At 38.1% G+C, this 25,222-nt stretch overlaps 1 protein-coding gene and 1 long non-coding RNA gene across 14 annotated transcripts in view; one reads left to right on the top strand and one right to left on the bottom strand.

The window, feature by feature from the left end:
• Window positions 1–10,240: 10,240 nt before the first annotated feature.
• LOC132541252 (uncharacterized) lies at window positions 10,241–11,524 on the top strand. The gene is made up of 2 exons (XR_009552419.1): window positions 10,241–10,973; window positions 11,400–11,524. It is a non-coding gene; the product is annotated as an uncharacterized LOC132541252 (long non-coding RNA).
• Window positions 11,525–16,809: 5,285 nt separating this feature from the next.
• Window positions 16,810–25,222, bottom strand: part of ADGRL2 (adhesion G protein-coupled receptor L2) — a 198,207-nt gene continuing 189,794 nt past the window's right edge. For 5 of the 13 annotated variants that reach the window (XM_060202231.1, XM_060202230.1, XM_060202242.1 and 2 more), the window contains 4 exons: window positions 25,077–25,205; window positions 24,511–24,607; window positions 22,163–22,291; window positions 16,810–18,837 (listed from right to left, as the gene is read on the bottom strand). In XM_060202231.1, coding sequence (XP_060058214.1) covers window positions 18,086–18,837; window positions 22,163–22,291; window positions 24,511–24,607; window positions 25,077–25,205 — 1,107 coding nt within the window. In that variant the 3' untranslated portion in view covers window positions 16,810–18,085. Of the gene's footprint in view, window positions 18,838–19,537; window positions 19,591–20,785; window positions 21,319–21,849; window positions 21,932–22,162; window positions 22,292–24,510; window positions 24,608–25,076; window positions 25,206–25,222 lie in introns of those variants that run through there. The other 8 variants (XM_060202238.1, XM_060202240.1, XM_060202239.1 and 5 more) reach the window with 5 other exon arrangements.

Raw genomic sequence — 25,222 nt, 5'->3', positions numbered from 1 at the left:
TATCTCTATGACTCTTCACGAAACTTGCCCAGAAATCCCCTATATAGGTTTGTGAAGGTCAAAATAATATAAATAACTCTAGGTTTACAATTGATAGCTTTAGTAATTGTGGGCCAGGTGCTAGCACTCCTGGTTGAGTGATATGCTGCAATACTTAAGAACCTGGGGTTTGGGGTTGGGTGGTGGCACACCTGGTTGAGTGCACGTTACAATGAACAAGGACACAGGTTCTAGTCCTCGGTCCCCACCTGCAGGAGGAAAGCTTTGAGTGGTAAAGCAGTGCTGCAGGTGTCCCTCTGTCTCCCTCCCCCTTTATCCCCCCCCACCCACTTGATTTCTACTGTCTCTATCCTATAAAGATAATAAAAAAAGTTTTGTCTACGGCAATATTACCCTGAACATGCCTGATCTCGTAAAAAAAGTTTTAAAAAGAAATGATTTAAAAAATTTAGTAAGTATATTAACTCAGATCCTTCAGTTAGACTTTGAGCTATGTGTTATAACTGCTTATTTTAGTATTTGGCACTCCTCTGTAATAAGGTCTAAGTATTTGACACTAGTAAAAAGTGAATATATTTAAATACTTTATTGAGAATAGATTATTCCACATTTTAATTACTTCTATAGATAGCTTTATTTTCATATGTTCTAATCATATTTATGTCATGATTTTTTTTTCATTTTTTTTCCTGTTATATAATTATCTGATACCCAAACCTATGGATCTACAACTTTTTAACTTAAAAACTTACAATTTTTATACATAACTTCTTCATGTCCATTATTTCCTTGTTTGCATATCTGTCTTTTGCAAGTTATTTCAAATGAGACTTCATTGATATTTTTCTGAAGAACCAAAATACTTTTTTAAAAATATTTATTTTATTTATTTATTCCCTTTTGTTGCCCTTGTTGTTTTATTGTTGTAGTGATTATTGTTGTTGTCGTTGTTGGATAGGACAGAGAGAAATGGAGAGAGGAGGGGAAGACAGAGAGGAGGAGAGAAAGATAGACACCTGCAGACCTGCTTCACCGCCTGTGAAGCGACTCCCCTGCAGGTGGGGAGCCGGGGTTCGAACCGGGATCCTTATGCCGGTCCTTGTGCTTTGCGCCACCTGCGCTTAACCCGCTGCGCTACAGCCCGACTCCCTCCAAAATACTTCTTAAAGTTTTATATTGCTGTTTTTATTTCTTTCGCCACCAGGGTTATCACTGAAATTCTGTCTTCTGTTCCTGGCAAACTTGTTTTTTACCCCTTTAACCAGAGAGTAAAGAAAATGGGGTAGAATGATGGGGGAGATAGAAAGAGGAGGAAGAAAATAGGAGGAGAGACATTACAGTACTATTCCTTTTTGTGAAGCTTCCTTCTTGAAAGTGTTCCTGTATGGAACCTGAGACTTGAACTTGGGTCTTTGTGCAAGTGAAAGTTGCATTTTACTTATGTAGCCACCTCCTGGCTTCTGTATTACTTTTTGCACTTTAAGTTAGCCTGTAGACCAAGGATATGTTTGGGAAAATCTATTTTCAGCTGGTCATTTTTGTTGTTGTTGTTAATCAGTTAATAATAAACAAATGTTAATCAGTTAATAATAAGCAAAACTTATGAAAATTATGATAAATTAGACAGGGTATATATATTTTTTTCTATAGTTTCTCTCCTACTGGCGTGGAAATTATGCTCTCATGCTCTCATTTGCAATTCCCTGGTTTACAGCACATTTTGTTTTTTTTGTTTGATTTTTTTTTTTTTTTGGTGGCGAGTTGGCCAGGTGATATCTTTAAGCTGCCATCTTGAACCCCCATGTGTCATTTTAAAAGATAGACTTGTTAATTACAGAAAGAAGGAGAGAATCAGAGAGTCACTCTGGTACCTGTGATTCCAAGGACTGAACTCATAACCTTATGCCCTTTGCTGTCATCAGCAGGCCAACTCCTGGGCAACTAGGAGACATTTTTCATTAAGAAACGACAGAACTTAGAACAGAAAAGTCAGACTATTGGAAGTCACTCAAATGTTTTGGACATGAAAACTTCTTAGCAAAAAGTATACAATATTTTAGAGTACCAATCATTTAGTGAGATTTTTTTTTTAACTTTTTTTTCCTTTATTGGGCGGGGTTAATGTTTTACAGTCACCAGTAAATACAATAGTTTGTACATGTTTAACATTTCTCAGTTTTTCACATAACAATACAAACCCCACTAGGTTCTGTCATCCTTTTCCAGGACCTGTACTCTCCCTGCCTCCCACACCAGAGTCTTTTGATTTGGTCCAATACACCAACTCTAGTCCAGGGTCTGCTTAGTGTTTTCATATTTTTATTCCCTCAAGGGTTAACGCTGGGGCTCAGTGCCAGCAGTACAAATCTATTGTTCAGGGAGACTATTTTTCCCATTTTGTTGCCCTTATGGTTGCTATTGTTAGTGTTGTTATAGCTGTGGTTGGATAGAACAGAGAGAAATGGAGAGGGGAGGGGAAGACAGAGAGGGGGAGAGAAAGATAAACATCTGCAGACCTGCTTCACCTCTTGTGAAGCGACCCCCCCTTAGGTGAAGAGCTGGCTCGAACCAGGATCCTGAATCCGGTCCTTGAGCTTTGCACCTTGTGCACTTAACCCGCTGTGTTACCGCCTGGCAACCCATAATTTTTTAAAAAATCACTTTAACACTATGTTTCAGTGGCATTAAATAGTTTCATGAACTTTGTTTTATATTTATTTTATTTCCTTTTGTTGCCCTTGATGTTTCATTGTTGTAGTTATTATTGTTGTTGTTTGTCGTTGTTGGATAGGGCAGAGAGAAATGGAGAAAGGAGGGGAAGACAGAGGTGGGGGAGAAAGATAGACACCTGCAGACCTGCTTCATCGCTTGTGAAGCGACTCCCCTGCAGGTGGGGAGCCGGGGGTTCGAACCGGGATCCTACGCCGGTGCTTGAGTTTTGTGCCACGTGCGCTTAACCCACTTCACTACCGCCCCACTCCCGGTTTTTTTCTTTTTTTTTGCCTCCAGGGTTGTTGCTGGGAGTTGGTGCGGACACTAGGAATGCAGTTTTTGCCTTTTTTAATTTTTTTATTTTATTGCATAGGACAGAGTGAAGAAGACAGAAAGAGAAAGACATCTGTAAGCCTGAGTCACCACTTGTGAAGTGTCCTCCCTGCAAGTGGGGAGCCGAAGCTCCAACCCTGGTCCTTCCGCGGGTCATTGGCACCTTGTACTATGTGCGCTTAACGGAGGTGAGCCACTGCCTCACCCCCTAGTTTCATAAATCATTATAAACCGTTCACCGACATTCATTCCAAGACATTTTTCCTCTTCCAAACCAGAACAGGTGCATTTTAAAGCAGAAAGAAGACTGATAATTACTTCCCTTTATTACACATTTCCTCATAGTACCATGGATTCCTTCCCCCACTGCCATTTTCAGAGTAAATTGTGTGCTTGTCACTGAACCTAGCTAGTCATTGGCTTTTAAAAAATTAATTAATTGATTCAATTGATTAACTTAATCAATAAATTAATTAATTACTTTTTGTATCCAAGGTTATTGCTGGGGCTCAATGCCTGCACTAAGAATCCACTGCTCCTGGAAGTCATTTTTCTCATTTCGTTACACTTGTTGTTATTGCCCTTGCTGTTGTTGGATAGGACAGAAAGAAAACAAGAGAGGAGGGGAAGACAGAGAGGGAGAGAAAAAGATAGACACCTGCAGACCTGCTTCAATGCTTGTGAAGCGACTCCCCTGCAGGTGGGGAGCCCGGGGCTCGAACTGGGATTCTTATGCCGGTCCTTGCGCTTTGTGCCATGTGTGCTTAACCCGTTACTGCTACCGCCCGACTCCCTAAAATTACTCTTTTAAAAAATATTTAAATTCTGATCATTTGTGAACATTTACTTAAGTATTCTGGCACTGAGATTTAAATAATACTCATAATAGGGTCAATGGTAGTATCAGTAATTTAAAAAGCTATAGTTCTGTGATAGTACTTCACCTTTCTTGCCACGGACTAATGTCGTTATACACTTGGGTTCCACAAAATGAGTTTGAAGTGCAAACACACAAGAGAGCCAACCTGAGAGTAAGAGTACCTTGAATTCTCTTTTTGTACCAGAAAAACCAATGAACAGTCATTTTAGATTTGACAAATGTCCTTGAGGGAAGAGAAAAATTTTGGATTAATTGTTCATCTTAGATTAGTGATTACAGATTGCCTTATTTTTGCCTCCAGGGTTATTTGCTGGGGTTCAGTGCCTGCACTACAAATCCACTGCTCCTGGAGACTTTGTTCCCTTTCTGTTGCCCTTGTTTATCATTGTTGTTTTTATTATTGCTATTGTTGTTACTGCTGTCGTTGTTGGATAGGACAGAGAGAAATTGAGAGAGAACAGGAAGACAGAGAGGACAAGAGAAAGACCCCTGAAGACCTGCTTCACTGCTTGTGAAACGACCCCTCACCCTACAAGTGGAGAACCAGGGACTCGAACTGGGATCCTTACACAGGTCCTTGTGCTTTATAAAGGCTTAACCCACTGCGCTACTGCTTGGCCCCCTGATTTCCATTTCTTTCTTTTTTTTTTCCTTTTATAATTTTTTATATGACTACAGGTTAATAGGAGTGTACATAAACACCATTCTCACCACCAAAAGACTGTGTCCCTTCCCATCTGCGTCCTCCCTCCTGCCCCAGTGAAGCTGAACATCCACCCTCACCCTCCACCCAGAGATTTTTACTATGGTGCCCTACTCCAAACTCAGTCAAACCCTGCTTTGAGTTTCCCTTTCTGTTCTTCTTTCTCAGCTTCTGTTTATGAGTGGGATCATCCCATATTCGTCTGATTTCCATTTCCATTTCTTTTTTTTTAACACTTTTAAAAATTCTTTTTAAAAATATTTATTCCCTTTTGTTGCCCTTGTTTTATTGTTGTAGTTATTATTGTTGTCGTCATTGTTGGATAGAACAGAGAGAAATGGAGAGAGGAGGGGAAGACAGAGTGGGAGAGAGAGATAGACACCTACAGACCTGCTTCACCACTTGTGAAGCCATCCCCTGCAGCTGGGGAGCCAGGGGCTCGAACCGGGATCCTTGCACAGGTCCTTGTGCTTTCTACTAAGTGCACTTAACACAGTGTGCCACAGCCCAGATCCCTGAACTTGTTTTCTGATGATCAGGTTAACTCTATGATTAAACAGGTTTTTTTTTTTTTCTAAGCTTCAGTGTATGATAAAAATCTTCAAGGATATTCTACTTATTTCGAATACCTCCTTTCATTCTGTGAAAGCACACTTCCTTAAAATTCTGTTATCATTTAACAGAATATTTAAGCAGAAACATTTAAGCTGCATAAACTTGCTACTGTTAAATATTCACATTTGCACTTACAAGCAATATTGTATTATCATACCAATTGCACTTTTAGGAAGGAAAGAACTTGAATTTGTTAAAAAACAAATTGCTTTCTTAAAACTTCTAGACTTCTGTCATACTCCTCTCGGCTCTTTATTTCCTTCACCACATATTCTCACTTTGTGCTCTGATTGGTGCTGTTTATATGTTAGTCAATGTATGTCAAGATGATGATAATTAAATTTCAGTTCAAGTCCAGAGATGAAGCGCTTAAATTTGAACTGAAATTTTTTTGAAAAAGGTAGGTAGCTCTCTCGTATTTCACAGAGGGGAATTTCTACTTGATTACTAAGAGAAATATGATTACCTTATTCAAGAAACTAGATTTTTCAAGAAATAATACAGTATCATCTTGAGTGGGAAGAGCGCCGTCGGGAATTCAAAGCCAGCTTTTCTTAATTATTTCACATTTTCAGAAAGTAATTGCATCTCTCTTGCCTATGGACACCACAGCCAAAGGAGAGAGAAATACCAAGGAAGACTTTTTACCTTCCACCATGTAGAAAAAGAGAGAAAAGATCTGGTATCTGTGTATGGTCAGAGGAAAGGTGGCGAGGCAACCTGAGTAGCAAAAGCTACAATAAAATAACAATGATAAAGCTTCCTTTTCTCATAAAGTTTTTTTTTCCCCTTTTGTTGCCCTTGTTGTTTTAACATTGTTGTGGTTATTATTATTATTAATTATTATTAATGTCATTGTTGTTGGATAGGACAGAGAGAAATGGAGAGAGGAGGGGAAGGCAGAGGGGGAGAGCAAGACACCTGCACACCTGCTTCACCTCCTGTGAAGCGACTCCCGTGCAGGTGGGGAGCCGGGGGCTCCAACCGGGACCCTTCTGCTGTTCCTTGCTCTTTGCGCCACGTGCGCTTAACCCACTGCGCTACGGCTTCCTTTTCTCAAGGAGCGACCAGTGACAAAGAAGACTGACCTCAGAGTTACCCCAGCTGTACTGGGCCATCCTCAGCATGTGGGACTAATAACTCACAATTGGGGAGGGAGGGGTGCAGGAGGCGATGAACTTTAGACTCAGGCACGGTAGAAAAGGACATTTGAACCGCCCCACCCACTGTTGCCTATCTGCAATCTAATTCAAATTCAGCTGAAGAGCTACTGCACTGTAGCTTTAATTCCGCAGACTCCAGTTATCACACATCCAGCGCTGATTATGGAATCTGAATGAAAAAGTTAAAGTTGCATTGCAAGCTAAGGCTGTGCATCAGTGCTGAAGTGACAATCATCCCTATTCTCAGTGTGAACTGGGAGCAAGCACTAATTAAAATTATAAGCTAGAGAGCACATACACTGAAAAAAAAAGAAGCCATCCTTAGCCAATAATTCCAAGGATAAATCAAACTTGATTTGCTAACATATAGAAGTGTCCAGGACTATGATCTACAAATGTCTTGAATATGGTTTAATCAATCTGCAGAACAATAATCAAGGAAGCATATAATTAGAACAGACTCATCTGATGAGCCACATAACAATATTGTCTCACCTTGAACAGTGTAGAATATTCTGACCTGAAGGTAAGAACTAAACCCAGATGGACATTTTCCCATTTGAAATGCTCCCTAACAGACTTCTAGAATTTTGGGAAGAACAGTGCTAGACTTAAAAGTGTCCTGGTCAAGTTTCACTGAGTGTACTGTTCTTTTCCCCCTTTTACTTAGATTCTTAACACGCCTATAACACGAATCTCTGAGAAGGATTCTGACCTGAGGTGCCCTTCACGACAGCTCCAACCCTCAACTAGAGATTTGAAATCAGTAATGAAACATAGCACACAGAAAACTCTCGGGGGGAAAAAAAATACAATTTTCTCAGAATGCCACCTTCCTTCACAATCTGTTGACACCTTCAGGCAGTTGCTACTTTTATCGTGGCTATCAACATAGGAAAGCACCAGAGAAACAAAGTTTTCAACACGTGATACTTGCTTTTTCTGTGGTCTGTGCCTTTGTAAATCAACCATCCCTCTATAAATGTGGATCACCACACTTATTCTGTACATAGGAACAATACAGGTGATTTAGAAATGGCTGTATAGAAGAAAATGCATTTGTATATGTTGAAGGTGACATTCCAAAACTTTCCTGTAAAGCTCCCACCTGATATTTGGCTAAGGCTACATTTTCCTCTCCTCTTACATCTGTTTCCCTTTCCGCAAACACACCAAGCTCATTCCTTAATTCAGTTATTTTTAATTGTTTCCCTTACCTTTCAGATATGCTTCCTCCAGATCGTCAAAGGAATAATACACTGAAAAGTCACTGTTGAAATAGATCTCCCATCCATCAAGTATTTCTCAGGGAGTTCTTTCCCATCACCCCACACCACCCCACTTGGACTAGTCTCCCTGCAGTTTTTCTTTTTTCTTTTCCTCCTGGGTTATCGCTGGGGCTCTGTGCCTGCACTACGAATCCACTGTTCCTGGCAGCCATCTTTTTCCCATTGTTACTGTTACTGCTGCTGATAGGAGAGAAATTGAGACAGGAGGGGAGACAGAGAGGGGGAGAGAAAGATACCTGCAGACCTGCTTCTCCACTTGTGAGGTGTCCCCCTTGCAGGTAGAGAGCAAGGGGCTCCACCTGGGATCCTTAACCCAGTGCTCTACTGCTGGGCCTGCTGCAGCGTTATCACTTTACCCTGTGTGGTTCTGTTGTTACGTGGACATGCTCTGGAGTTAATTTGTTTGGATTTGAACCCTGGCCCCTTTGTCTACTATCTATGGGACGTAATGTGTATGCCATAAAAAAATAACATTAATAAAACTTAGCAACAATAATGAATCAAGCCTATCAAGTATAGCTGTGAAAAAAAAAGAATTATCTTAATTAAAGCATTACACATTTACCTTAGTGAATAAGGCACATACGAGAACTCATTCAACATTCTTTTTTTCTTCGTCTAATGTGGATAAAAAATAGCAGACACTAGTTCCAGCATCCAAGGGGCATTAAAGACCCCTCTTAATCTAGTCTGCCTTTATCTTCCTACCCATCACGCTCTTTGGGGCACATCGTTGTTTCAGTCACATTGAACTCTTCACTCATGTCAATTTATGTCTCACCACAAACTTATATATCCCTTTCTACATTGCTCATTGAGCAAATTTTTAGCTATCTTGCACAATCCAGACCCAATATTAAAGGGTCAGAATTATTGTTCAATAAAGCCCCCCCTTATTGAGGGTTTAATGATTTATAGTATAGTTGTTGACAGATGAGTACAATTTCTCATCTCGCTATGACAGTGTCTGCAAAAACACTCCCCCCACCACCAAGTTGGGTCATGTCTCAGGACTCCAGTACACCCACCATTTCCCTTTATTTCCCCCAGAGTCCTTGGCTTTGCTATAGTACATTCTAGTTTACCTTGTATTTCCCCTTCTGAATTTGTCTAAATTCCATCTATAAATGAGATCACCTGGTATTCATCCTTCTCTTAGTCTTTTTCAGCATTTCTTTCAGAGCCAATCCTCTCTTGTTTGTTCTATCACAATAGTTAAGCCTTTTAAAAAAAAAACAAAAAACTAATTATCTTTATTTATTTGAGTGAGCCAGCAACTGAGAGGAAGAGGGAGAGACAGAGAGGGAAACAGAGAGACACCTGCAGGCCTGCTTCACCACTTGTGAAGCTTTTCCCCTGCAGTGGGGGACTGGGGGCTTGAACCCAGGTTCTTTTGAATTGTAACATGTGCACTCAACTAGGTGTGCCACCACCCAGCACCTAGTTAAGCCTTTTTCTAACAAGATGTTATATAAAGGAATGTTCTAAGGGGGTATTGTGATATCCTATTATCTAATTTTGTTTCAAGCCCTGTATGTTAATGGAGTCTATCAACTTGGCTCTTGGAATCCTCAATGACTAGATTTAATATGTGTGTGTGTGTGTGTGTGTGTGTGTGTATACTTTTACTAGTGATTCAACATCATTTAACAAAATCATCAGATTTCACGAGTATTTTCATACCCACAGTGATGCATGTGAACCATCACATCTCCCACTAACACTCTACCCCCCCCTCCCCCCCGAACCTATCCCACTATAATGGCTTCATTTGGAACCAAACAGCTACAAATGGTGGTGAAAAAAAGTAAAAGGACAATTACTAGATGGTGTCACTCATATGTGGAATATCACTGAGTGAGCTTTTATTCTTCAGCAAATGACTCCACGTGGTTAAATTTCCATTTCCTTACTAGGCAGGTAATACTTTTTCTATTATAGGATTATCACAAGAATTAGAATTTTAAAATAAAAACGTGCTCAAGCAGAGCTCAAAGACAATAGTTTTGTAAACAGATGATTAATTCAGTTTAGTCATTACTATTAGTCATTCAAGGGCAAGGATATCCTTCGTGTTCAACCTTCCCTTTTTATATGAGACACATACTAGATTCTCAAGCAGTATTTATCAGAGTAATGAAAGCTGACGTATAAAGTCACCCATCCTTCCAGTAGTCTTTCCTCTTTGTGACACCATGACCTCATTGTTCCTAAAAAGTGGGTGTCCTTGGTTTCATCAGGAGCTGCTTGATTGCAGTAGTTTGGGGCAGAGGCTAGTGGGTGTTGGGATCTAAGAAAGTCAGACCATTTCCAAATGTAGAATTACACAGTGGTGAAGAGCTTAGACTCAAGCATGAAGCTTAAGTTCCAGGTCTCACTTAGTAGCTGATAGCTGCCCTAGTTAATACGCGGTAGGAACTGTCTTCTTACTTGTGATGATACTTGATCAAAGCATAAAGCTCAGTATATATTGCCTGTTTTGATGGACTACATCCCTAACAATGAAACTCACAATGAGCCTCTCACCAACCTACCTTCCCGACCTTGTCCCTATTATTCCAGGGCTTTGCAGTGGTGAAAAACAAGGACACACTTTAGTTCTGGTTCTGCTTTTTTCATTTTTCAGAGGAAAAAAGTCTCTAAAAGCCAAATGTTGAAGACTAAAGCTAGATTATAAACCATACCAGTCTTAAGTACTGAACACACATGCACACGCACACACTCACCATTTACACTTTAAAACAATATTAACTTTGGGTGGAGGGTAGTTTAATGGTTATGCAAAGACTCTCATGCCAGAGGCTCCAAATTCCCAGGTTCAGTCTCCTGCACCACCATAAACCAGAGCTGAGCACCACCATAAACCAGAGCTGGTAGTAACAATCAAAAAAGAAACAATAAAAAAAACGACAATATTAACTTCTAAGAGAACTTAAGGAAGCTCAGGTGTTTATACTTTTCACATTGACTTGTCCATTGTCATAGTTTGTGTGAAAGAAAATGAAAGCACAGACTTCTTTGGGAACCCACCAAGTCACCGGTGAATGCAAACACTGTGTGGCTTGTGGACTGAGAGGGGCCTAAAGAGAGTCCTGGGCCTAAAGCCCATGTCTACTCCTGAGCAATCCGGCAGTTTGCTGGTAACAGTACTGAAGTTTGTCAGTTGAGGCGCTACCTCCAGTCTGTTTTATCAACAAAAAGACTGCTGAAGGGAGGTGAGGAACAAACCCCCCCCCATCCCTAAGGATCACCAAATGCAACTGCTACTATGTGACAATGTAAGTCAGTCTTCTCCTCTCTCTCTCATGCACTAACATGTTTTGTTTTCAATAAAGTTTAAAGTTAAAAAAAGAAAAAAAAAAGAAAGCGTATACCTGAATAAATACTTTCTCATTTTGTCATGGTTGTTGACAACACTGTTCTGTACCTAAGCAAGTATTGTCTTCCAGATCTGGAGATGACACCTTTGACATCTAAATCACAGTCTTCTAATCCTACTGTTAACTCTTGTGATGGTCTTTTATTTTCACAGGGGCCAAATCAAAAGCCTGTGCTTGACTACCAGGTGGTAAGGGGCTCATTTCTATCCTCTAGAGGTAAGATTTTTTTTCCTCTAGAGGTAATTATCTTTTTACAAGGGTATCTTCTTCCAAAACACTTAAGACATGTTTAAACTAACTTCTTTATTTCAATTTCTTTTACAGCACCATAAACTCAAAACAAGCAAGCAAGAATGCAAACAGACCCTCTCTGACTGCCCGCAAAGAAATAAACCATGAAGAATATAAGAAATATTCTTGGAATTCTGAATAAAACCAGGAGTGAAACATGTTGGTTAAATGTTTAAACTCTGTAGTCAAACCAATTATGCTAATGTAAGTAAGCCCAATTCCTCACCAGTAGTGAAAACATTACAATGCTTCAAAAATTTTCTCTGCGCTAATGTTTTGGTCCAAAAGCCATTTATTAAGAATGATATTTTAGGGGCTTGAGCAGTACTGCACATGGTTGAGCAAACACATCACCATGCACAAGGACCTGAGTTCAAGCCCCTACTTCTCTCGTGTGCAGGTGTCTCTCTTTCTTGTTATCTGCCCCTATCAAATAAAGCAGAAAGAACAAGAGAAAGAAAAAAAAAAAAGGAAAACAATGGCCAACAAAAGCAGTGGATTTTGTTGTGGAGCAGTGGAGCCCCAGTGATAATCCTGGTGGCAATGAGAAAAGAAAAAAAAATTAACATTTTAGCAGAAAGCCATAAAATGATTCCTTCATCTTATCAATATTGATATTTATTATTATTCCTGGGTATTCTGTACAGAAATTGTCACTTCATTTAAGAAAATTTTTTTTTCCCCTAATAACATTTATCAGGACAAGTCAGTGTTATGACTGCCAGTCTGATCTTAAAAAGCTTACTTGTTAAACATGTTTCAAAAATGCTTATGAACAGGGTCAGGCGGTGGTGCACCTGGCTGAGCACATGTTACAATGTGCAAGGGCCTGGGTTCAAGCCCCCAGTCTCCATCTGCAGGGCGGAAAGTTTTGCGAGTGTGCGAAAGTTTTTACTTTCGCGTATTAACTAGGGCAGCTATCAGCTACTAAGTGAGACCTGGAACTTAAGCTTCATGCTTGAGTCTAAGCTCTTCACCACTGTGTAATTCTACATTTGGAAATAGTCTGACTTTCTTAGATCCCAACACCCACTAGCCTCTGCCCCAAACTACTGCAATCAAGCAGCTCCTGATGTAACCACAGACACCCATTTTTTAGGAACAATGAGGAAAGTTTTGCATGTGTGAAGCAGTGCTGTAGGTGGCTGTTTCTCTATCTTCCCCTTCTCCCTGGATTTCGGACTGTCTCTATCCAATAAATAAATAAAGATAATAAAAAATGTTTTAAAATGCTTATGAACAATATTCAGCAACTTTTATAAGTAGATCACTAGTCTCATGTTCTACAACAATGGTTTGCTTACTCCTAATCAAGCTTTTAAAACTTCTGACATGTTTTTTTGTCTGTTTTTATCTTAAACAATTTTATTAGTGATTTAATAATGGTTAACAAGATTGTAAGATAACAGGGGTATAAGCCCATACAGTTCCCACCACCAGAGTTCTGTATCCCATCCCCTCCATTGGAAGCTTCCCTATTCTTTATGCCTTTGGGGATATGGACCTAAGATCTTTATGGGATGCAGAAGGTGGAAGGTCTGGCTTTTATAATTGTTTCTTGGCTGCACAAGGGCGTTGACAGGTCGATCTATATTCTCAGCCTGTTTCTAATTTTTTTTTTTTAAGCGGATGAATGTTTTTTAAAGGTGGCCTGGCAGCCTTCTGACATGTTTTTAAGAATATTAAAATACTTAAAATTTCTGAACAAGGGAGTCAGGTGGTAGTGTAGCGGGGTAAGCACACGTGGTGCAAAGAGCAAGGACCAGCCTAAGGACCCCAGTTTGAGCACCCGGCTCCCCACCTGCAGGGGAGTCCCTTCACAGGTGGTGAAGCAGGTCTGCAGGTGTCTGTCTTTCTCTCCCCCTGTCTTTTCCTCCTCTCTCCATTTCTCTCTGTCCTATCCAATAACGACATCAACAACAACAATAATAACTACAACAATGAAACATCAAAGGCAACAAAAGGGAATATTTTTAAAAAAAATTCTGAACAAGCATTCAGAAGACTATTAAAATTTGTTCACCACTAGTCTCTTTTTATCACACAACACTGATTTTGTTTAAGACAAGTTATGCTGTTTTAAATATTTATAAGAGATTTTGGTCTTAATGCTTCAGTAAGCACATAATAAGAAAATTTCTGACTCCTAGGGTAGAACCATTTTTTTTTCCACAGTAAGTTAAATTTTGGTGAATTCAACTGTATCTGCTATTTTTTTTGTATGTTATACAGAGATTTGTAACATTAAATACCAGCATACCCAATAGCATTTCACAATGGTTCAATTTAAAAAAAAAAATCAGTGAAAAAATATCAAAGTTCTAAGAAACCGCATGCTCAGTCGATAGTAATGCCATCAAGAAAAGTATGAAGACTCAAACAAAAAAACCAATATTAAGAAATGAGAAGTAGTCTATTGCCAACATTTGAAAAATATGTTAGTACATCTAATTAGCCTAATTACACGATGCAGTTACAACTTCTAAATGTCCTCTGACAGATTTGTTACCCTTGTCTTGAAAGTTTAGTGGCCATACTGCCCTGAAATGAACTTGGATGAAGTCCAGGAGATCTCATTCAGCCCATTTGTTTTGAAACAAGGCATGATTAATGCACAATTTACATCTCAGTTAAAGAAAAATGTGATATACTTCTTATACATTCAAGTTTTTCTACTTGATTGGTGTACAATCAGCTAACACGTGTTCCTATGATTATTTTGAGGCTCAAAAGACTCAAAAGTAAGTAAAGTGACGTACAACATTTCCATTTGATACTATGCAAATGATAATTAAGACTGCCATGAATGAATTTTCAAGCCCAATGGTATTCACACATCCGATACCACTAATGCTTCAGGTTTGTTGCATGTAAAGACTATTCGAAATCATCTCAATGTTCACTGGCAGAAAAATTGGCATTTTCATGAAAAGCATACTAATTTCACCACCTTATGAGACAATTCTCATCTATGTTCTACACTGCAGTAAGTCTTCAAACTGACATTTGAAACTTAACCCAATCACATCCTGGAAAGAGAAAAATCTGGAACATAAAGTTGTATGAATTCGGTTGCAACTGTAAACCAATGCAGGGTTTACTGTCTTGAAATAGTATTGCAAAAAAACAGGAAGAGTTGTTTTTAGTTTAGAAATTCACCTTGCATACTCAACTAAAATTTTCTACTTAGGTTATAACTGAAATGAAAAATTTTAATATCTATTTACTTTTCCTTTTATTGCCCTTCTTTTTATTGTTGTTGTCATTGTTGGGTAGGACAGAGAGAAATGGAAAGAAGAGGGGAAGACAGAGAGGGTGAGAGAAAGACAAGACACCTGCAGACCTGCTTCACTGCTGGTGAAGCGACTCCCCTGTAGGTGGGGGGGAGGGGGCCCTCGAACCGGGAGCCTTGCGCTTTGAGCCGCTGTGCTACCTACTCCCTGAAATAAAATTTTTACTGAGTTAATTGACAACATATTTAAGTCAGTGAGAGATAATCTGTAGGGAGTCTCTTCCATAACACGATTTAAAAGTCCCATATGATAAAGACAAAAAGATGTATCTACTAAATTATTTTTGTAAATAGAACATCAGTCTCTATTTTTTTTAATACTTAATTTATTTATTCCCTTTTGTTGCCCTTGTTGTTTTATTGTTGTTGTCGTTGTTGGATAGGACAGAGAGAAATGGAGAGACGGAGGGGAAGACAGAGAGGAGGAGAGAAAGATAGACACCTGCAGACCTGCTTCACCGCCTGTGAAGCGACTCCCCTGCAGGTGGGGAGCCAGGGTTCGAACCGGGATCCTTATGCCGGTCCTTGTGCTTTGCGCCACCTGCGCTTAACCCGCTGCGCTACAGCCCGACTCCCCAGTCTCTATTTTTAAGAGGCCAATCTGAAGTAACTTTATCAAGTCTCATCCCCCCTGAAAAAAAAAATTCCATATTAACTGACCAGTTAAAGCGATTGTCTCTGAACAGACCCAGAGAAAGCACTGAGCTAGTGAGTAGAGTTGGAGAACTTCCTCAAAAGAAGCAAATAGCGAACTAACCAAAGCTGTCTACTTTTATTATGGGGGGGATGTAAATCATTACTGAACTAGCATGGCTCTAGTAAGTTCATATAGTGGGAAGTATCTTTGACATAACAAAGTACAGCTTTGAGTTTTGAAAATAAGTACATTTGATTTTATCAAGCCCCTTTTCAGCAAATAAAAGTTTTATAAGTTAAGTAATTTTAGAAAATGAATATGAACACCGTTCTCAGTTTATTAAATCCATTTGAACATAAATATATATATTTTTTACCAATCAACCTCCACAGTTAAGGAGATAACTCATCTGATGCTTGTTTTGCCATGATTACAATCCAGGTTTGAGCCCCACCCCCACTACACTGGATGAACTTTGGTATTTTGGTAGCTTGCTGTCTCTCTGTCGTTGTATGCAAAAGTTAGCCTAGCTAGAGTGGTAAAGCTCTGGTAAAGACAGAAAAAACAAACAAACAAACAAATAAACCCCTTACAGATTGATAGGTATTAGTTATACATACACATTCTTCCACTGGTACTCTGAAAATACCTGTAATAGTTGATCACATAGTGTCTACCTTATTATATCCACATTTAGATGTAAAAATATATACCTTAAAATAGTTTTCTCGTTCATCTTTTAAAATCAAAGTTAAAATTACGTGTACCCATATAAAGTGATCTCTCGCTTGGTAGAAGAACTTGAGAGAACCATTAAGCTTTACAAGAATTTGGTATAAATGTTTTTAATATAGGAAGGAAAAGAAAAATCTGCTTATTGAACTTCAATTATAAATATTGTCTACCATTTACAATGGCCTGATAGGGATTATTTATCAACTTCAAACTATAAAATATGTATGTTAGAAATTTCTTATCAATACTACTTAAAAATCTTTTTTTAATACAGAGAGGGAGGAAGGAGGGAGGGGGAGAGAGACACACACACAGATAGAGAGACCATAGCACTGAAGCTGCCTTCAATGCAGTAGGGTCCAAGCTTGAATCTGGACAGTACACATGGCAAAGCTGCTATTCATCTACCTGAAAACTAGGTTGTTTTTTTTTTTTTTTTAAGATCTTCAAGTTCGACTATAAAATCTTCAATCTTTTATTTTTATTTTTTTTGGTTCTAGTGTAGTGCAACAAAGAGCATTTCTAGTATATTTTTCTATTGCTGAAAATTATTTATCACATTTTGTCCAGGGGTAATTAGAATATATGTGTATATATATATATATATAATTATGATGTATATACTATACTTTTTGGCACATACAACAATCTCACTGTGTTAGGTTACATATCCATAGGTTATATTTTGAAGGAAGCTAAACATATGTGGGAAAACAGGAATGAGAAAGGAAAGGTGTCAAAGTCAATCTTGTATCATACATAAAAGTGGACATGTTAACTACTTGAAAAAAATTCACATTTATTTACTGTCAGATCGTGTTAAACTTTACACTGGATATTAGTGATGGGCTCATTATTAACAGGTTTACACAAAGGGATGGAAAGAGAAAAAAAACTGCTGAAACAATTTACACTTCATTAGAACTTTATCATAAAATAAATTAATTGCTAAATATAGGCAGAAGAAATATGGAAGAGTAATATTTTTGTTTTATTATTTAAAAAAAGAATAGGCACCTTTTTGTTCACTAGAAAGTTTGTGAGAAGTGCCCAGTGCCCTCTTTGCTCTCTGTTTAAGAATAAACAGAACGGTGACACACAAATCTCTTCTAGATTTCACCACATTGTGCAAGGCGTGGCATAACTGGCTTCAAAGAGTTTTCTCCTCATGAAACATGTTCTTTTGGCAATGAGAAATTTAAGTGTGAGAGTAAAGACTAACTTGTCAAAGAAGAACACTGCGTACAGCGGAAAATAAGTGAAAATGGGTAGAACTTACCATGACAAAGTGTAAGAAACGAAACATTTCATAACATGTGCAACCAAGAGCTTTTCACAATTATTTTCTCCAAACTCTTGAAAATCATTTTTAATGGCAATTATATTTCAGTTGGACACAAATGTATTTATTTTACCCTAGCAATAGAACAAAATATAATTTCTTTAGCCATTTCTCATGAGAATAGTTCATTGTACAGTTGAGGAAACATATGAAATAAGGCCTGTGGCTTGATTGCTAGTGGTTAAACATGTTTTCAATCTTTGCCTTAATGTAAAAGATTTGCAGTGAACTGCAAAGTGATGCAGAATATCTCTCCTGCTTTTTCCAAGTCTTATCAGGAATAGTAAGGTACAGTAAATTTGTCCCACAGGATTTTAAAGCCTACGTCTTGTATATAATACAATGCAGGCCTACCCAAAAATGGTGCAGTCATATTTACAAATTTAGTTCACAAACTGCTGCGGGAAAACGGCTGGGAAGTTTTGCTTTGTTTGTTTCACAATTTCTCTCAACAGCAGCAGAATGTTAAAAACACCGGGTTGGCATCTCTTTTCTTTGTAACAAATAATTCATTTTAGTATACTCTGTGTATGTACAAAGTGTCTCTTTTATAAAAATTCACAGAACTGCAAGGTTCAGTCATCTATTTTTACACTGGAGAACCACAGGTAAACAGAGCCATCTCTTCTGGCAGAGCTTGAGGGAACTGTGTTGGGCCAACGGAGTCTTTATTTATTAATACTTGCCAAGTGGTCCTCAGAATAGCTGCTCTATTAAAGACTCGTGACCAGCTGCATCTGTCCTTCTCTAACGTCTCCTTCGGGAATGCACCCTTCTTTGTTAATAGGGATAATGTAACCGTCACTATTGCCCCTGCTGATTTGGTAGCACATCTGAAGCTGATGGCCAGCTCCCAGATTTGGCATGCTTTTATAGTAAATGTCCTCGTTTTCACTCCTCCTGGACGGAGAGAGGTCCTCTTCCATATCGGGGCTGCTCTCCTGATAGGGAGAGTCTCTGAGATTGGGCATGCTTGTATAAAGAGAGTCTCTGTTGGGAGACTGCAGGTGGTCCTCAGCCTCGGCTGTTAGCTGGGAGACATAGCTGTCAGTCCCCTCAGACTTTACTTTCTTTTGGGGTTGGTAAAGTAGGGAGTGAGTCCGCTGAGGAATGAGTGGTGCCTCGAGTTCTTTGTGATGGAGCTCCAGCCCTGCGTTGTCACCGTGCATTAAAGACGAAGCATCTGCCACAATGGCATCGTCCTCACTGCTGCTGCCTCCAATCACGGGTTTGACCGGAAGCGTGAGCTCAAGGTTGTGAGTCTTGTTTCCCCGTAGGTTGTTGTGCACTAATTCTGAAATGATCATTTTCTCAAAAGCAGTATCATTCAGACTTAGTCCACAATCCACAACCTGCACACTGTCATTATAGTTCCCCTTGCGCAGTGAGTAGCTGTTGTTAAAGTTACCATTTAGCGGTAGAGTATCCATGGCACTTGTATCCCTGGCATTGTTCAGTGAATGTCCTGAAACAGAAAAGGGGGAGGAGTCCTGTTATTGTCTCTGCTCCGTCCTAAAGGATCATCACTTCTTTTGTACAAAACTTTTTAATGTCGTTCAGGACAAAGTTGTATTTGAAAGCTAGCACTTGAAAAGTGCCAGACTTTCCAGCATTCCCAACTGTCAACAGTTGCAACCCCTTAAATATCAGGAAAGAGTGTGAAAGAATAATATTGTTTTCCAGGGAGAAAAGATGGCACAGAATATTACTTTTATCAATTTGGGGGAGGCGACAGTTATTAATCGATTTTGGTTACCAAATCTCGCTTACTCTTAAAAAGAGGACTTCACTCCATGCCCTTGCATAGTTAATGCAAAGCAATTCATTAGTGACATTTACATTTTAAAGTACAAGACTATGGTTTATAAAAAATAAAATTAACATAATTTGTCCTAAACAACACTAAATTAAAAAGGAATTAAATCACATACAAAAAAACAAAAGGCAAATGTACAACATAAATCCACATAACTTGCAAGCAACTTTTTAAACAACATTCTAACATTTCCTTTTTCTGGAGATGAAGTAAAATAAAGAATGAAAAAAAAAATGGACAGGTACAAAGAATCCATGTTAAACAAAGACAGCCATCGCTCACACTGACTGGACCAGAGGCCCACAAGCACCATCCAAAAACACGATAGACAGCAGGTGGAATGACTCACTTTGGACAACTCACATCATGTCTGTCTGCTCAGGCTATCTGGCCTAAAAGTAGCTGATATATAAAAGAAAGTAAAATGATTTATTGTAACATGATGAAGAATTTCTAAGCTTCTAAGCAACTTAGTCAGAGCAAGGGTTCAACAAATTAGATTACCAGCAATAGCAGCCTTTTATATCTTCATTTAATATTTCTTATCATTATTTTGATGACTTTTTTGGATACTAATACTTTCTGGTAGCTATGGCCCCAGGCTCCTAAAGGTCAAAGTCTGCCTGCAGCCCTGCAATCTGCATCAGTCACAGTGACAGCACCGAATGAACCAGCAGAGTCTACTGTACATACGAGACTGGCCCACAGACACCATGGGCATGGAGGTTAAATGCAAAATGTTAAAGAGATTTCTTAGGGATGGCTTAGAGAAATTAAACCAAGAATAAATATTAGCTATGGAATGGGAAAAGGTGTCAGTCAGCCTTGGCTAATATACTTTTATCTCTAGAGGAATGAAAGACTGGGTAAGTCTGCTGAAGATATGAAGAGGTTTAGGAGGAAGAAATTATGGTAACATGCTCTCTTTGAATAAGAGTTGTAGTTTTCTATAGACACATAAACATGTAAACTAAGACATCACAATGCATCTCAGGCAAATGAAAAATGTTTGAGAGAAAATTAAATAGTTTGTACCATGGAAAAGTTAGGTTTTCATTCTCAAAGTCCTAGAGGAGAAAACTCACTTGTCTACAGATAGGTCTAGAAAAAAAAAAAAAAGAATGAAATGATGTTATTGAAATGAAACTGACCACTGTGAGGCTGCTGCATTGTATGCAAGGCTTGGAGGAGTTTAGAAGAAAAATTAATTCTTGGAAAAAAATAGGAAATTTCCCTTTTCAATGCTTACTCCACTCTTAAAGCTGCAGATTATCCTAGAAAACTCAGTGTGACAATTGTCTGGCATGTCATCATTTGCCAAAATAAAGGAAATTACAACTGTTGGTGTGTCATGATATTTTTAAAACTGACCTAACTTTAATACTTGAGAATCTGACAGTTCCATTTGTCTCATGTTCAGTGAATACCAAAATGAAGTTATAGTATTTTGTTACAAGGTTTTCTTTAGGTTAGGTGACGCAATTTTCTAATTTTATGAATTCAGTATGGATCACAGTCTGTATAAGGGCTACCACTAGAAATATTCTGCATTTTAACTTCTAAGTGACAGACATGGATTACTTGCTAATGACATTTGTTTCCTCCACAGAGGGTCGAACTGTCACTTTTCTTTTTACCATTATTTAACGAGTTTAAAAATATACTGAATAATCAAAAAGGTGTTTTCTGTGATATACTGCAGATTTAAGCACATATTTGACTGGTATTGAAAAGTCAACTTTTTTTGCCCGAGTTCAGGTAAATTCACTTGAAGACTTTCCATAGCCTGTAGCAAGATTACTGTGGGAATGCAGAAATGATAAGTCAATTATTCAGCATTCTGGTTGACAGTACCTCAGGTTTTAAAGAGCAAATTATTTCAGCATTGCATCAACTTAAGTGTGGACAGCATTTGCTACAGACCTTTATTACTGACAAAAGGCAGTATAGAGAGATAACTGTTTGAATTTGGTTGTATTTTAGTTGCAAATTGTGAACCACTTGCCCGCTGAGTCTACTTCATGACTGCTAGTTATGTTTTAATTGTGCCGGTTAAAAATCATGCTGAAAAAATTTACATTTGATAGGCAAAGTTAAGTTTTACTCCCATACTTGTCTCTCTGTAGGTTGCTAGAGGAAAGCATAAGGAGAGTAAGAAAAAGAAGAGAGTGAAAAGAGAAGCTGCAGTTACGTTACAAAAGAATTTTAAGAAGAAAAAAAAAACAAAAACGGATAAACTTCTTTAATTTAGTGGTAAATATTAATCACAAAGATTATATACTAGCAGTATATACATTCAATAATGTTTACCAAAATTTTGAATGATTTGTTAATATTAAGCACACACATAGACATATACTTTCTTTTAATACTATCAGAACTGAATAATACAGGATGGGTTAGTGACAATACCCCCTCCCCCATCAAAATTACAGGCACAAACTGACAAATATTAACTTCAGTCTAAGAAAACAGGAAATATTTAAAAAAACACTACCATAAAGCTGCACTATACTATAGTTTAGTTACATCGATAATGCTGGATATAGTTTTCTATACCTAGGCATCCAAATTATCTTTATTAGCTAATTCATTCCAGAAACAAATTCTGTCAGCAAGCTTTAGAGTTAACTGAACAGTATTATTACATAGATAGGATACCTCTAAATGATATAAATCTTGAAGATGGGCTCTCGGACCATGTGATGTCAGTCCTGTAATAATATATTAAGATTTATGCCACCTGTGTCAAAAACATGGATAATTATTGGCAAATACTATCATGACTAACGTTTCACTATAATATAGTGCAGTTTTAGAAGCCTGGCATAGGCAGTACCACCATCCTTTTGAATTGACAAATTAAGGATGCCATAATAAATGCATGACAACTTGAGTATTCTAGTACAGGGCAAAGATCAGAACTCTGTTTAGCAGCAAAGAAAGGTAGTCGTATTTGTAAGTATAAGCACACCTGGTGAATTAAATACAGGAGCTGAAGGGGCATTACATACAACTGTTTCAGCGAGCAATGTGTTATAGGGGTTGTTAGTGCCGTGGGGTCGAAGAAGAGGGTTTGTTAGTAGGTAATTGCCAGTCATTCCTAAAGCAAAGAAAGAGAAACAAAAAAAAACAAACACAAAGACACATCAGTTGTTTTATTTTAGCGTTACAGCTGCAGCACACTACTTTCTGTATTCATCAAAGGTAGTGGACAAGTTGGCAACAGAAAATCTGCTGTAATTTTCTGACTATATTTGAACGACTAATTTGAAGGAGAAAGGGGAGAGGAAGTTAAATTTCAGTAATTCACAGGTGCTTTCTAAGTCCCCCAAGCAAACACCTGCTGAGGATGACATTTACTAATTTATACAAAATCACTGTTAAACAAAAATGGCAATTAAATGCATAGAGATCAACATTAAGTTTCAAGATGTTACTGCTTAATATTAAAAACCTAACCACTAAGGCCCAGAAGAGGGAATCTCAAACTTCCACAATTTACAGGTGCGGGGTTATCCCTCATGAAAACATCTGCGCTAATACCAACTCTGAACAAGTAGGAGGAAAAACAGTTTTCACAAACAGGTAAAAAAGTCTGACACACTGAACAAAGTTTCTCTTAGTAAATGCTAGAGTACACATGCTGAGAGGGCAAGGGGAGGAGAGAGAGACACCGTGAAATGAATTATTAGATCACATTCAAAAATCTCTAGAATAAGAATTTTCCTTCTGTATTTGCCAGGTTTCAAAAATGAATCACTGAGGAATTCATTTCCTTTTTGACAGTCACCTTAGCAAAATTAAGTAAAAAACGAAGCAATGGAGTAACCTCATATTTCAGTCATTCTAAATGACGTATTACAAACTTTCACTACTTATTAAGTATTGCAGATCTAGTGAGATTTGACTAAAAGTAATGCACGCTTCTCCAATTCTAAAGCAGATTCTCATCAGGATGATGTCAACAATGAAATAGGTCTTTAATAGGTTCACTTTGGTAAAGTAGGATGTACTGTATTATTACCAATCAGTACATCCAAACAGAAATTACCTGGATAAATTACTTTTTCAATACTTATATAATGATATATGATTTTTCATACCAGACTGATATTTACTAAGCTTGCATGCAGAAATAAATATGCCATCATCTTGCTAAACCACTTTATGTTTGTTACTTTAAAGTAAGCTGTATTGAGTATATGATAAAAATTAAGCTGCAATGTGGACACATAAAATGCCAATTTAAGTAAACAGAAAAAAATCTTGCAAGCTCTCACAGAATTATGATCTATTGTGTTTTCTACTTTTGATTTTCTAAAAGGAAAATTATTAATCAAGTAGCTCACTTAGACAGTGTTCTGCTTTACCCTGTGTGTGACCTAGGTTCAAGCCTGGCCCCATCTTATTGAAAGAAGCTTCAGTGCTAGGATCTCTTTCACTTTCTCTGCATCCTTTTTTTATCTTCTTCTTAGAATTAAATTTTTTTTTTTCATTACAACCTGGTACTGTCTAATGTGACTACTGCTATTTCAAGGAGAAAGCTTCTACAAATAACTTAAAAACTGTCAAAACTGTACTCCTTATGAGACACTTTGCTATTTGTTTCAAAATTTCACTTTATTTCATAGGAGATAAAGTTTCATATGAGAGGAAGAGAGAAATCAGAACTCGATTCAGGTACATGTGGCACTGAGTATTGAACCTGGAGCCTCAGGCATGCAAATCCTATGTTTTGCTCTGTCTGTTGAGCTATTTCCTTAGCTACAGAAAACTTCTTTATGTAATAAAGCATGTTCTCATTAATTTGTCCAACCTTACTCTGTGAATGTGTAAATTAATAGTATATGCATTGCACTGCATTATTGAATAAAAATAACTGCTGTGTACTTTAATATAAAGTCGTATCACAAGAGCCTGTGATATAAACTCACTTGAGAAAAATGCCAGCATTTTATCTTCCTTCCTTCCACCAGAGTTATTACTGGAACTTAATGCTTTCATGATTCACAGAGGGGCTCCCCCTTCCCCATCCCTTTTTCTTTCTTTTTTTCATAGATGCAGAGAGAAATAGGGAGGGAGATGAGGAGGGAGAGAAAAAGAGAAAGAGGCCTGCAGTACTGCTCCACTGCTCATGAAATTTCTACTTTGCAGGTGTGAACTGGGTACTCAAACCTGGTTCCTGTGCCTGGTGACCTGTGTGCACTACCGGGTGTGCCACTGCCTGGCCCCCAAACTCAGCATTTTCTTTAGAATTACTGTAAATTGGCAAGAAGTACAAAATTGATATTGTAAAGTCAGATTTTCCTAGTAACTGACCTTGGTTAAGAGTTGAAGTGCTATTGATGTCACCTGAGATAAAAGAAGATTCAGACTGTTTCCTCACAGTGTCATTCCACATCCTTCTTATACGACTCTATTAACATAAAATAGCAAGACACATGTTATGTTAGTTTCCCCAGGCTTACCTTAATAAGGACACACAAAGATTTACCCTGCATAATCTGTGTGTTACTACCTGTTGGCTTTTAAGTAAAAAGTGTACTGACTATCTAAAACTAAAACTAAGGAATCTATTCTACTCTACTGCTTCTCTCTAAGTGGAGAAGATTGAGTGCCCACAGTGAGCTCTGTATATCAAATAGTTGATATACTTAAAGTACAGCTCTCAAAAAAAAAAAAAAAACCACTAAAAAACTGCTTTTAGCTAAATAATGTACTGAAGAAATATTTAAAAACAGATTCAATTCAAAACATTAAGAAAAGTTAAGTATTTGGTACCTAGAATCAGTATAATGAGACAATTAGTGCATCTAAACAGAGCATGTCTCCATAGGCTTTCTATAAAGAATGTTAATTAAAGACGCTGTCAAACTCTTTGTTACCTGTGTGCCAGAGGAGTACCGAGCACTGGTTCTGGTGGTTGATGCCTTCACTGAACTGTGGGGGCTCTCAGTTGGGAGGCCGCCGCAGCAATACGAGTGTCGGAAGCACTTGCCATATTCTTTTCGTACCTGTTTTGAATGACAAT

This window comes from Erinaceus europaeus, chromosome 11, assembly GCF_950295315.1.
Source record: "Erinaceus europaeus chromosome 11, mEriEur2.1, whole genome shotgun sequence".
NCBI classification, from domain to species: Eukaryota; Metazoa; Chordata; class Mammalia; order Eulipotyphla; family Erinaceidae; genus Erinaceus; species Erinaceus europaeus.
This window is presented reverse-complemented; position numbering and strand designations above follow the sequence as displayed.